This window comes from Oncorhynchus mykiss, chromosome 7, assembly GCF_013265735.2.
Source record: "Oncorhynchus mykiss isolate Arlee chromosome 7, USDA_OmykA_1.1, whole genome shotgun sequence".
Taxonomy (NCBI): domain Eukaryota; kingdom Metazoa; phylum Chordata; class Actinopteri; order Salmoniformes; family Salmonidae; genus Oncorhynchus; species Oncorhynchus mykiss.
The window spans coordinates 69,568,571-69,582,760 of NC_048571.1; the positions used below are offsets into that span (position 1 = coordinate 69,568,571).

Sequence of the window (14,190 nt, forward strand, 5' to 3'; positions counted from 1 at the left end):
CACGCTGTCGTACAGACGTGCATTATCATGCTGAAACATGAGGTGATGACGGCGGATGAATGGCATGACAATGGGCCTCAGGATCTCGTCACGGTCTGCCATCTGCCCGGTACAGTTGAAAGCGGGATTCATCCATGAAGAGCACACTTCTCCAGCATGCCAGTGGTCATCGAAGGTGAGCATTTGCCCACTGAAGTCGGTCACGACGTCGAACTGCAGTCAGGTCAAGACCCTGGTGAAGATGACAAGTACGCAGATGAGTTTCCCTGAGACGGTTTCTGACAGTTTGTGCTGAAATTCTTCAGTTGTGCAAAACCACAGTTTCATTAAGCTGTCCGAGTGGCTGGTCTCAGACAAATCTGCATGTGAAGAAGATGTGGAGGTCCTGGGCTGGCTTGGTTACACGTGGTTTGCAGTTGTGAAGCAGGTTGGACGTACTGCCAAATTATCTAAAACGACATTGGAGGGGGCTTATATTAGAGAAATGAACATTCAATTCTCTGGCAACAGCTCTGGTGGACATTCCTGCAGTCAGCATGCCAATTGCATGCTCCCTCAAAACTTGAGACATCTGTGGCATTGTGTTATGTGACAAAACTTAGATACTGTATCTCAAAACTGCATGTGTGGCCTTTTAGGGTCCCCAGCACAAGGTGTACCTGTGTAATGATCATGCTGTTCAATCAGCTTCTTGATATGCCACACCTGTCAGATGGATGGATTATCTCGGTAAAGGAGATATGCTTACTTACAGGGATGTAAACACATTTGCGCACCAAATTTGAGAGAAATAACCTTTTTGTGCGTATGGAAAATTTCTGGAATCTTTTAAACTCAGCAAAGAAATAAATGTCCTTTCACTGTCAACTGCGTTTATTTTCAGCAAACTTAACATGTGTACATATTTTTATGAACATAACAAGATTCAACAACTGAGACAACCTGAACAAGTTCCACAGACATGTGGCTAACAGAAATGGAACAATGTGTCCCTGAACAAAGGGGGGGCGAAATTAAAAGTAACAGTCAGTATCTGGTGTGGCCACCAGCTGCATTAGGTACTGCAGTATATCTCCTCCTCATGGACTGCACCAGATTTGCCAGTTCTTGCTGTGAGATGTTACCCCACTCTTCCACCAAGGCACCTGCAAGTTCCTGAACATTTCTGGTGGGAATGGCCCTAGCCCTCACCCTCCGATCCAACAGGTCCCAGATGGGCTCAATGGGATTGAGATCCAGGCTCTTCGCTGGCCATGGCAGACCACTGACATTCCTGTCTTGCAGGAAATCGTGCACAGAACGAACAGTATGGCTGATGGCATTGTCATGCTGGAGGATCATGTCAGGATGAACCTGCAGGAAGGGTACCACATGAGGGAGGAGGATGTCTTCCCTGTAGTGCACAGCGTTGAGATTGCTTGCAATGACAACAAGCTCAGTCCGATGATGCTGTGACACACCGCCCCAGACCATGACGGATCCTCCACCTCCAAATCGATCCCGCTCCAGAGTACAGGCCTCGGTGTAACGGTCATTCCTTCGACGATAAACGCAAATCTGACCATCACCCCTGGTGAGACAAAACCGCGACTCGTCAGTGAAGAGCACTTTTTGACAGTCCTGTCTGGCCCAGCGAAGGTGGGTTTGTGCCCATAGGCGACATTGTTGCCGGTGATGTCTGGTGAGGACCTGCCTTTACAACAGGCCTACAAGCCCTCAGTCCAGCCTCTCTCAGCCAATTGTGGATATTCTGAACACTGATGGAGGGATTGTGTGTTCCTGGTGTAACTCAGGCAGTTGTTGTGTCTTTGGCTATGCCGCATTAAGTGATATGACATGCTATTCTATAAAATCATTTCTCTGTAATTAATATCACCTGATTAAGCTAATTAGGTAAATGTAATTAACTAGAAAGTCGGGGCACCACGAAATAATGTTTATAGAGCTGTTATCTTCCGAATAAATTCGTAAAGACCTAGTAATCTTTTACATCAGTAGCAGTCAATATTTATTCGTCACTTTAGTCAGTCTCATCTGAAAGTTGTAAATTCTTTGTTATCTTCACAAACCCTGGCTAACAAGTTGAATCAGCAATTAAAAATGTAGTTTAATTATTTATTTACCAAATACCTAAATAATCACACAGAATTACATCTACACAGAATGGATTATACATTGATTACAAATGATGTCATAAAGGAAAACGTCCCATTGGACGGAACAGATATGACGGCTAGTTCCACAAAGAAAGGGGGTTGGTTTTGAATGAAAGAGCGGGAAGACTGAGGAACAAAAAAGATTTTGTGTGTCTAACGGGCCGTAGGCAGCTATGCTATATTAAATACAGTATCTTATGCATTCTAAATAACCGCCCATTTGAAAAAGGAAAATGCAAGGAATATTTACTCTGAGCTGCTCTTGAAATGGTTGGTCGTAGATGAAAGGCCGGGTTGCCCAGCAGGGATCTCTTGTCCTCTGAAGAATCTCTCTGGTGGTAAACTGGATACGTTGTAGTATCATTGTTTGTGTTAGACTGGTTACATCGTCCGTCCTTTCCTAGCCCACGTTTACAGCGGCTGCTGCTAACTCAACGGAGTGAATAAGAGTTCAAAGTTCATACTAAGTTGCCATACTTTTAAGCTTATGCTATATTCTGGCTGGTATAGTCGAAATTCATCCTTTCGGCGTGTCGATCGGCACCTTCACATTGAACAAGATGCTAATTTCGTTAGGTTATTATCTGAGCCCTTTTAACATAGGACCGTCGTCCTCACGTCCTCGGAACAGAAAGTTGAATTTTCGTCAATGGGTTTATATAGTGGTGAAAGAAGGGCGTGTTTCATAGTTTAGAACCAAAGTCTGTTCAATTGGGCGGGTCCTCTGAGTGAGCAGAGTTTCTCTATGACAAACCGTTCTCTCATTTAAGAAGCTAAAATTATATTTAATCTTTTCAAAAATAGTTTAATATTTAAACATTTAAATTGCACAACAATTCCATGTGAATCTGATAACTAGAATGTGTAGACTTTCCAAGATGCAGTTTATGTCATCCTATCATTAGTAGTAATGTCTCAGACAACAACTGATCCGAGATCATATTCATTAAGTACCAACACATATTTTCAACTGTTTGGATTACCGAAATATGGTTCCGTTTCCCCCCTTTCGATGTTACCAGACTCTCTATGTTACAAAGGCTTTACAATAGTCAACTCTATAGAGTAGAGAGAGAGAGGAAAGGGGAAATGTTTTTATGGGGGTCATAAACCTCCCCCAACAGGCCAACGTCAAGACACAGTTGTTGTTGCCATCCTGTACCTGTCCTGCAGGTGTGATGTTCGGATGTACAGATCCTGTGCAGGTGTTGTTACATGTGGTCTGCCATGGCGAGGACAATCAGCTGTCCGTCCTGTCTCCCTGTAGCGCTGTCTTAGGCGTCTCACAGTAACGGACATTGCAATTTAGCTGCAGTCCTCGTGAGGAATCTGCAGTCCTCATGCCTCCTTGCAGCATGCCTAAGGCATGTTCACGAAGATTAGTTGGGACCCTGTCATCTTTATTTTGGTGTTTTTCAGAGTTAGTAGAAATGTCTCTTTAGTGTCCTAAGTTTTCATAACTGTGACCTTAATTGCCTACCGTTTGTAAGCTGTTAGTGTCTTAACGATTGTTCCACAGGTGCATGTTCATTAATTGTTTATGGTTCATTGAACAAGCATGGGAAACAGTGTTTAAACCCTTTACAATGATTTTTTGGATTTTTAAGAAATATATTTGAAAGACAGGTTTCTTTTTTTGCTGAGTTTATTTCAGCTCATTAAACATGGTACCAACACTTTACATGTTTAATTTATATTTTTGTTCGGGGTATAAAACACAGGAAATCACATTTTTGACTGCACCGGGCCTTTAACCCTTACCTGGATATTTGCCTCCGCGACTCCTCTTGATGAAGCAGACGATGAGGAGGATGAGGATGATGAGAGCGATGGCACACATCAGCCCGATAAACCAGCCCTGGGTAGCAATGTCCACCTGGTCTTTAATGTAGGCTGTCAGCAGGCAAAAACATTGACACACACACAGATGGGAGAGATGAAACACACAGAGAGAGGGAGAAAAATAATAAGAGTCTGTTTTGCCCCAAATGAGTCACTGGAAATACATCCGACAATCTGTCCTCATCCAAGGATGTTCAAATCAAGATACACCAAGTATGACAACCCAAACCATCATCACAGCATTCTAGTATTCCCTCAACATAGAGCTATAACTCTAGATGGTATCCCAGTAAATCTATCTGTATAACAAATTATTCATTCAGTTGGGTCAATTTGAACACAAAACCTAGGAACAAAATTACATGCACAGCTCATTTTAAAAGCAACCAACCACAAAAAAAAGTTTTGTTATTTGACACCAGTCTTCTAACTGTAAAAAAAGCTACTTTATTGAAACACTTCTGTAACACAATGCAGGCATAAATAGGAGGAAAAAACGACATTAATAGCTTATAATTACTAACCAAGTAACAGCTCTGCCAGTGCCAGAGAAGTGTGACATTGGAAAAGTGAATTTGCTCAGAACAAAGCAAAGATAGAAAAGTAAAGTACAGGTCAAAGTATCAGATCCATTGTATATGACTTGTTTACTCATGAGCCTATCACACATTACATTTCATTGGAGTATTCTTACCACATGGAATACACTCCTATGGAAAATCAAGACATCACAAACAGCTAAATCGATATTCCACGAAGTTCAGAACTACCAATTCTAAAGAACAGAAACAAAACAGTCCCTCTACACTACAGTTGAATAACTTCACTTCAATACCAACTCCTTGGAGCTATATCAACTCCTAGCCTTGTGATCTGACCCAACAGACCTCGTTGTTAGGGAACTGGGGTATCCATGGGGTCTCTGTAGCCTGGGTGCTGTCATGTCTCTGCATTAGCCTGCTATAGACTCCTAGACTGGGCTGATGCAGACAGACCTGGCAGGTGGAGACTCACCTGCGCTGGTCTCAAAGGTGACAACATTGCTGGAGATGCTGTGGTATTCGTTGGAGTACACCCTCAGGCGGTACTTGGCCCCTTCGATCAGCCCCGCCAGCTTAATGGGCGGCTGGTTCACTGGTACGCTTGACACACTGCCATTGCCTTGGAACACAAGAGAGGTGCCAATCATACTACGTCATTGGGCGTTGCCAGGCTACCATGGTAACAAAGTAAATAGGAAGGGTACCACGTAATGATGCGACATGGGTGGGACTGTTTCTTCCCCTATGAGATGGTGGGCCACTGGAGTAAATTGAGACTGAACCAATGCAGCACACACACACCCTCCCTCCAACATCCACCACTCATTAACAACCTTGTTGAAATGAATAGCAGTAAACCAATGCCACGTATACGGCTATGTTAATAGAATTACTAGAGAGTGAAAGTGAATAGAGCTGCAGCTCTTTAATGAAGCTTTTAAAATATGGCTTTTAGAGCATTCTTTTTGGTTCATTTTCTTCTCAGTGGAAGTGAAACCACATTTTTCTCCTGGGGATAATGCTCCTGAAAAATCTAATCTAAAAAGGGGACTTTTTGTGAAGCGGGAGAAGAGGTAGAGCTAGAGAGCAGGTGTTCCTTCAGGCTACTATAATACAGTGGACATCAAAGTTTTACGAAACTAAACTCCTGCTGAATTGGCAGCAGTAAGTTGGTTGTATTACCCTGACTGGTGGAATTTAAATGGACCATTATGAAACACTCTGTATTCTGGAATAGCAAAGGGCGGGAGGGTAGAGAAGCACTGTGTCTCGATTACCCATAGTCCTCCACTCATCTCAATAAAAAGGGCGGGAGGGTAGAGAAGCACTGTGTCTCGATTACCCATAGTCCTCCACTCATCTCAATAAAAAGGGTGGGAGGGTAGAGAAGCACTGTGTCTCGATTACCCATAGTCCTCCACTCATCTCAATAAAAAGGGTGGGAGGGTAGAGAAGCACTGTGTCTCGATTACCCATAGTCCTCCACTCATCTCAATAAAAAGGGTGGGAGGGTAGAGAAGCACTGTGTCTCGATTACCCATAGTCCTCCACTCATCTCAATAAAAAGGGTGGGAGGTTAGAGAAGCACTGTGTCTCGATTACCCATAGTCCTCCACTCATCTCAATAAAAAGGGCGGGAGGGTAGAGAAGCACTGTGTCTCGATTACCCATAGTCCTCCACTCATCTCAATAAAAAGAAACACACCGATGGTGAAAACGAAAGGCGGCGTCTTTTCAATGGAAAGACATGCCCCTTATCACATCACCAAGTTGTGGGCATGGGCTGGTGATGGCTGGTGGCGCACGCAAACCTGTGGCATCGTGCACCATGCTATGACATGACCTTTGATACCCTGAAAGGGTGACATCATCACATAGCAATCATTATACAGCAATCAACCAAATTCATTCCAAAGCTTAGTACATCCACTGCAGCAACTAAACCAAATCATACGAAACAAAATGCATCCTTGACTAGGCAACAAACAGACCTGAAGCACTGCGAAAATCAATCAGTGGGAAGAATGTCTGACTAATATAAAAACACATTCCTTACAACCATTAAAACATGAAGCTGAAGCTAATGATTAAAATGCCCATGTAAAATGTGTGTATAAAGACAACATCCTCCCTCCCCCTCACTCTTACTCTAAACAGTCAATAGAAAAACAAGCCACACAACCAATCATACAGCCAGACAGCCAGACATACAGCCAGCCAGCCAGACACACAGCCAGCCAGACAGCCAGCCAGCCAGACACACAGCCAGACATCCAGGCAGACAGACACACAGCCAGCCAGCCAGCCAGCCAGAAACACAGACACACAGCCAGCCAGACAGACACACAGCCAGCCAGCCAGACACACAGGCATGCAGCCAGCCAGACACACAGCCACACAGCCAGACACACAGCCAGCCAGACACACAGCCAGCCAGCCAGACACACAGCCAGACAGCCAGGCAGACAGACACACAGACACACAGCCAGCCAGCCAGACACACAGCCAGACAGACACACATCCAGCCAGCCAGCCAGCCAGCCAGAAACACAGACACACAGCCAGCCAGACAGACACACAGCCACCCAGCCAGCCAGACAGGTGAAGCAGCAGCATGATACTGGGTAGTAGCCATGAAGTATGCACACTGCACAGTATGGGGAGTTAGGACATCATAATACACTATGCGTATGAACAATACAAAGACACATTTCCAAACGGATGGACAAATGGACAAAGAGTGGACAAAGAGCAGGAAAGAGGGAGAGAGTTAGGTATCTTGTGTGTTAGAACTATGTCATTGATACAGTGGAAAACAGATCAATGTGTGCACATGCTCAGCTCCTGTGAACATCACCCTAACATCTTCTCTTTTCACTCAGGATGATTGAACACACATATACTGACATCACTGTACCATCAGTATACTGTAGTAAGTAGCATATATTTAAGGAATGTTTTCATTAAACTGTGTATTTCCCTCATCTCACTTAACAGTGGAGATAGGGAGAGAGTTTGGGATTTTGTGCATTATAACTATGTCATTGATAATATTAGAAAATGCTGATAAACAATATACAGTTTTAAGAACGTATAAACAATATACAGTTATAAGAACGTATATATAATATACAGTTATAAAAACGTATATATGATATACAGTTATAAGAACGTATAAACAATATACAGTTATAAGAACGTATAAATAATACAGTTATAAGAACTTATATATAATATACAGTTATAAGAACTTATATATAATATACAGTTATAAGAACGTATAAATAATACAGTTATAAGAACTTATATATAATATACAGTTATAAGAACTTATATATAATATACAGTTATAAGAACGTATAAATAATATACAGTTATAAGAACTTATATATAATATACAGTTATAAGAACGTATAAATAATATACAGTTATAAGAACGTATAAATAATATACAGTTATAAGAACGTATATATATAATATACAGTTAGAAGAACTTATATATAATATACAGTTATAAGAACGTATAAACAATATACAGTTATAAGAACGTATATATAATATAATTATAGGGACAAGTTCTTCATAGTTGTGTGAGAACATCACCCCATCCCTGGGTTTCTCTCTCTAGCTCTCTCCTTTCACGATTTCCTCTTTCAAAGTACTGACTAAGATCTCTCTTAATTTCTCCCCCAGCCTCACAAAATACTTTCTGAAAGGAACTTCTGTTCGAACCGGAGAGAGAAAATGAACACGGGCACAATGAAAGGCAAATCTAACAAGGGGATTTTTTAAGAAAACAGAAACTCAAAACCTCCAATCAAAGTACAATAAAAACTGGGGGTGCTATAAAATAACACAGTCATTATTTAAATGGAAATCCCACAGAATATATTATATATTTCACTCTATCTACAGCTATACAGATCATAATCTGACTTATATAGGCAATTGAACTCAGCTCTGCTGAAGCAAAATGAAATGAGAGTTGAGAGTTTCCCCTCAGACATTCCCTGGGAGTTTTATGAATAGAAATGAGAATGTTGCATGACTCGCCTCCAAATAAAAGCCTCATTTCTCTACTAGAGTGAAGGGCTGTCATGAATTGGACTGGATTTCTTTAATAAAGTCAGTTTGGTGTATGTCTCTGCCCCAGGAATGCCTCACAGTTCCTTTCAGAAAGCCTAGTATCTCTGCAGAGATAGAATGTCTGAAAACTGACTTCACTATTGACATTTCTTCCTAGGATGGGTTTTGAACTGTCGTTTTGATACGATAGACTTGGGTTAAATACATATGTAAAATCCTTTCAAATACTTGAGCTGGGCTTGATTTAGTTTGACTGTTGCAATGGCACAAACTCTGGTCATTTTCGTACCATCCAGAAGCTCTGACACAAACTCTGTGTCTTTTCTTATTTTCCAGCCTAAGAGCTGACACAAACTGGGTGTGGATCTTACCGTCCAGTGTGAACTCTAGCTGGAACTCGCTGCTGCCGATTGGGAAGTTGTGGTTCCAGCTGACGTTAGCGTAGTTACTGTTAGGCTTCACCGTCAAGTTCCAGATCACCCTCCCAGGAGCCATGCCTACAAGAGGGCCGGGCGGGGTCAGGGTGGTGTCAAGGGAAAGATGGAGCAGAGAAGGGCGTGTTACAACAGCCACACCCGCAGGGTTGCAATCACACAATGGTTCTAGGGTTAGGGTTAGATTTCGGGTTGCCCTATAAACAGTGGATTGGACCAGTGATATATTTGAACACCTTTAAGGAGTGTCAACGTTGATGTCCTAACACTTCTGGTGGTATCCACTCCACAGTTAATGCCTTAACCCTTCTAGGGGTGTCCTGATTTGTAATGGAGGTGCCCAGTAGTCCAGGTATCCCCTTAATAGGAACACGGCATTGAACAAAGTGAACGGCCCACAAACACCCTCTAACTGTTTATGTTTATATTTATACGTTGGATTCTCACAGCCTGACCGAACAGCGTTGAGTTAATGGTTACTTTCCAATACTTTAAAGTGACTTGATTTCCTGTAACCTATTTCCAAGGAGATATGACAAGGCAATGAAGTGGTATTGGAATGCAGCCAGTTCCTCCAAATGCTTCCTTCCTGGTCAGGAGAGAGTATCCAATCAAAATGCTTCAAATTAAAGCATATTCATTTATCACTTGAATCTTGGGGAAGATATGCAAATAACACAACACACCTTTAAAATGTCTCTTTAAAGGTGGCATCCATTGTCAATCTATTTTATCTACACTGCCATGGAAGAAAATGACTGAACTAAAAGTAAACAACAGGTAGGCCTACTGTATGTACCCAACACATTTGTATCTGCTTGCTTGGTGCTGGTGACCAACACAGGAGTGGTAGCGGTAGTAGAAGCAGTAACAGTTGCGGTAGTAGTAGGAGTAGTAGTAGTAGTAGTAGTGGTAGTAGTACTAATGGTTGTAGTAGCAGCGGTAGTAGTGGGAGGAAGAGGAGGTGGGACAGTTGTAGACATGGAGACGTCTGTAGGCTCGACTACAGGGCAATGGGAAGAGAGCACAGGGTTAAAGACAAAAGCAGGAAATCACAGGTAATCACACACACCAATAGAGACACAGAGAGAAAGTCAATGAAACAATGAGCAGAAAGGTGATATGGAATTTCCCAGAACCAGCACTGTTGACTGGTGCAGAAATAAGGAAAAGGCAACAAACAGTCCAATTAACAAAAAGAGGTAAACAGAAATATACTTTTTTTTATAGATAATTGTCCTTTTAAGCATTAGAAGTTAATAATAAAGTACATGTTTTATTGTGTGGGTAAATACAACAGTAAGGATTTATCTGGGACTAGGTATTCATAAATCATTTACTCATCACACAACCCATGATGAGGGTCTTAAATGGAATATCAGTGCCCCCAAGTGGCCAACTGATGCTATGACACACCTCACCTCCATCCTGGCCCAAACCAACAAACAGAGCACCTCTTTGGTGTGCGGATTTTCTTCTAGAATAAACAGGAAGTTATGGGAAATCCATATTTAGATACCCTACTGTTATTACAAATGAGCCTTGTTTTCTTTGGAAGCCATTTTGAACATCATCATCACAGTATCTACAGTGAACAGAGGGGGGCATACATTCTTTGTAGGACTTCTTGTTACGCTTCTTTTTACCTTGTAGTGGATGAACATCTCCATTTGGAGGATCCCACTAGAGAGCAGATGAACTTATATGCTTGTTGAACTGCATCCCTCCCTCCTCCCTCCCCCATGTATAGTTCCAAACTCCCCCAGGTCAGACATGACAAGCAGCATGCTAGAGAGAGCCAGCCATGAGAGAAGAAGAGGAAGAAGAGTAAAATAAGGCATCAGTACAGGCAGGTGCTCAAGAACCCTTGTTGCCCAGGTAACACTCAACAGCCAGCCAGAGATCACATTGGCCCAAGCCATGTCAAATCTAAAATCTGTGCCAATCCCAGGCTGTGTCAGTCAAAAAGGCAGAGACCAGAGACATTGCCCCCCCAAATTGAAATGTGTGCCATCAGGGATTGGGTTCAAAGTTCAAACCTCAGAAAGAGCAGAAAGTTGACACTGACTACACTACAGGGGATCCTGACCTGGACTTACAGTACACCAGGACTACACACAACTAGGGTAGAAATACATGTCCAATTCATGTTCAACTTTGCTGAAAATACTGAAGGTTGAAGCAGAGACTGTGACATTAGTTGCTTAAAAACTCATTCCTTTACTTTTACAGTGTACATTAGAGTGTTACAACTGACCAATACTGTAGGTTCTATGATCAAGATCAAATAGGACCCTTGTTCAATCCCTGAAAGCACACAGCGACGCACAGATACACCAACAGATATAGTGACAGATAGAGAGACATCACAGACAGACAGACGGAGGACAGACAGACGGAGCACAGAGGGGAAGCCAGTGTTTGTTAGAGTGCAGTTCAGTCCAGTACAGAGAACTTTGTCTGATCACAGTACAAAGCTCTCTGTCAAGATGAATTGTTCATTTATTTAGATGACAATGTCAACCCTTATGGCTGCATACTAATTGTTCTATTAAATACATCTACTGATTGACATTTCAAATCGCTTTAATTGTTCGAAGAGAACTCACGGTTTAACCCTTGACAGACCTCAAAGTTACCCCCTAATTTGTTTTGTTTGTTTCCTACAGCGTAAAAGTAATCCACCCCTTTTTGAGGATAGAAAGTGCCTGGGTCTGTACTACTGTCATCAGTAGGGGGAGAAGAAACCCATGATATGTCCACCAGGCAAAGTAGTATGGAAATGCAAAGATGACATGGTCACTAATTTGAGCTGGTCACCATTGCTCAAAAATGGACTGAGACAGAGTCGGAGAGGAGTAAGACAGACAGATGGGCTGTGCAATTACCGTTACCTGCACCTGAGTGGTCAGTACCTGAGCTGAAAAAGTATTCTGTTAACACCCAGGGAGAGACAGACAGACAGAGAGGAGGTCGAGGGACGGGGAGACAGGTGAGTGAGAGACATGGGAGAGGGAGACAGGGGAAGACAGGGGAGAGGGAGACAGGGGGAGACAGAGACAAGGGAGAGGGAGACAGGGGAGACAGGGGAGATGGAGGGGGAGACAGGGTAGAGGGATGAAGCGGGGGAGACAGGGGAGATGGAGGGGGAAATAGGGGAGAGGGAGACAAGGGAGAGGGAGGGGAGACAGGTTAAGGGGAGACAGGTGAGGGGGGAGTAATAGCAAAAAGGTCTGAGTTGAGTGTGTGTCTGTGAGCCCGAGTGTGTGTGTGTGTGTGTGTGTGTGTGTCTGTGTGTGTGAGTGAGTGAGTGAGTGTGTGTCTGTGAGCCCGAGTGTGTGTGTGTGTGTGTGTGTGTGTGTGTGTGTGTGTGTGTGTGTGTGTGAGTGTGTGTGTGTGTGTGCATGCAGTGCCGAGGCGACTCACCTTCATTGGTGAAATGTGGAGACTCCCCAGTGTAGATCTTCCCTGCTCCCACCTGTGTGTGGGCCGCCAGGTAGAACCTGTAGCGAATAGCTTGGTCTGGCAAGCGGAGTCTGTAGGCTGTCACGTTAGGGAGGAAACTCTCCATCTGCATGTGGCCCACACGTGACCCGTTCACTACAGGGACACACACACACAACACACACAGACAGCTAGTCAGCTAATGCAGAGTGCAATCTATCAACATACCATCATCTCTTCTTAACATTAGTTTATCTCTGTTATGAGCTTAGATTTGAATCAATATTAGAAAGACCTTTCTGACCCGGTAACTTCTTGGTCAGTCTATACCACTGTGTCCAGAACTGATCACCTGTCATCTATCATCTATCCAATCAGAAGTGCTCACCTCACTGTGTATCCAATCAGAAGGGCTCACCTGTTTGGTACTTGACTATGTAACAAATCAGAAGTCCTCACCTGTCTGGTAATTGACAGTCTAACCAATCAGAAGGGCTCACCTGCTTGATAGTTGAGTGTGTATCCAGTCAGAATGCCGTTAGGCTCCAGGGGTTTGTCCCACTCAAGGTGGATAGACTCTGGACTCCTCTGGACGATCTTAAAGAACTGAGGAAGATCTGGCACTACACACACAGGGGAGAGAGAGGGAGAGGGAGAGGGAGAGAGAGGGAGCGAGAGAGAGGGAGAGGGAGAGGGAGAGAGAGGGGGAGAGAGAGAAGGAGAGAGAGGGAGAGGGAGAGGGAGGGAGAGAGGGAGGGAGAGAGGGGGAGAGAGAGAGGGAGAGAGAGAAGGAGAGAGAGGGAGAGGGAGAGAGAGAGAGAGAGGGAGGGAGAGGGAGAGAGAGAGAGGGAGAGAGGGAGAGGGTTAAAGGGTGTAGTAGCGAATCTTCCACGATGTAAAAACATACTGTAATTCATTTGTCTGATGCCCTAGTTGGTGTCGTCCTTCCCTCTCCCAGTCTCACCTCCTTCCTTAGTATGGAAATCCACATGGTTGCTCGGCGGCCCATCGTAACGACTGTTGGCGACCACCATAAACATGCGGTAGTGGCTGTATGGCTGTAGGTCTGTCAATATGCCAGTAGGCTGGGCCACGGTACTGTAGAACCCTTTAGTCTTCTTCTCTTTATTCACATGCAGACCCTTCACCATGCTGCCCTCACGCCAGTAGTACAGCTGGGAGAGAGGGCCACACACACTGTCGTCACAGGCTGTGTGTGTCTGTGTCTGTGTGTGTGCCTGTGTCTGTGAGTGTGTCTGTGTCTGTGTGTGTGCCTGTGAGTGTGTCTGTGTCTGTGAATGTGTCTGTGTGTGTGTGTGTGTGTCTGTGTCTGTGTCTGTGTCTGTGTGTCTGTGTGTGTGTGTGTGTGTGTGTGTGTGTGTGTGTGTCTGTGTGTCTGTGTGTGTCTGTGTGTGTCTGTAGTCGTGAGAGTCCAGATCTCACCCTGTACTCCTTGAACTCTCCCAGGACAGTGTTGGGGTCTACCGGGGTCCAGTGGACGTTGACCTTGGTGCTGTCAATATTTGACACATGCAGGTCTGTAGGAGGGGCTGTAGGCTCTGGGGAAAAACACACACAGGTAGGACATCACCAGCATGATGAGTGAACATGTGTGTGTGAGAGAGAGAATGAGAGAGCGAGAGAGAGAGAGAGGAAGAGAGAAAGAGAGTGAGAGAAGAGAGCAAA

General features: G+C 43.9%; 1 protein-coding gene across 15 annotated transcripts in view; it reads right to left on the minus strand.

Annotated features, from left to right (window-relative positions):
* The window catches only part of LOC110528361 (neurofascin), a 128,693-nt gene that overhangs the window by 14,412 nt on the left and 100,091 nt on the right, over window positions 1-14,190 (minus strand). For 4 of the 15 annotated variants that reach the window (XM_036983948.1, XM_036983949.1, XM_036983952.1 and 1 more), the window contains 9 exons: window positions 13,948-14,063; window positions 13,469-13,679; window positions 13,005-13,127; window positions 12,487-12,660; window positions 11,955-11,993; window positions 9,860-10,063; window positions 8,998-9,123; window positions 5,013-5,159; window positions 3,918-4,049 (listed from right to left, as the gene is read on the minus strand). In XM_036983948.1, the coding sequence (XP_036839843.1) occupies window positions 3,918-4,049; window positions 5,013-5,159; window positions 8,998-9,123; window positions 9,860-10,063; window positions 11,955-11,993; window positions 12,487-12,660; window positions 13,005-13,127; window positions 13,469-13,679; window positions 13,948-14,063 (1,272 nt within the window). Of the gene's footprint in view, window positions 1-3,917; window positions 4,050-5,012; window positions 5,160-8,997; window positions 9,124-9,859; window positions 10,064-11,948; window positions 11,994-12,486; window positions 12,661-13,004; window positions 13,128-13,468; window positions 13,680-13,947; window positions 14,064-14,190 lie in introns of all 15 variants that reach the window. The other 11 variants (XR_005052649.1, XM_036983950.1, XR_005052652.1 and 8 more) reach the window with 11 other exon arrangements.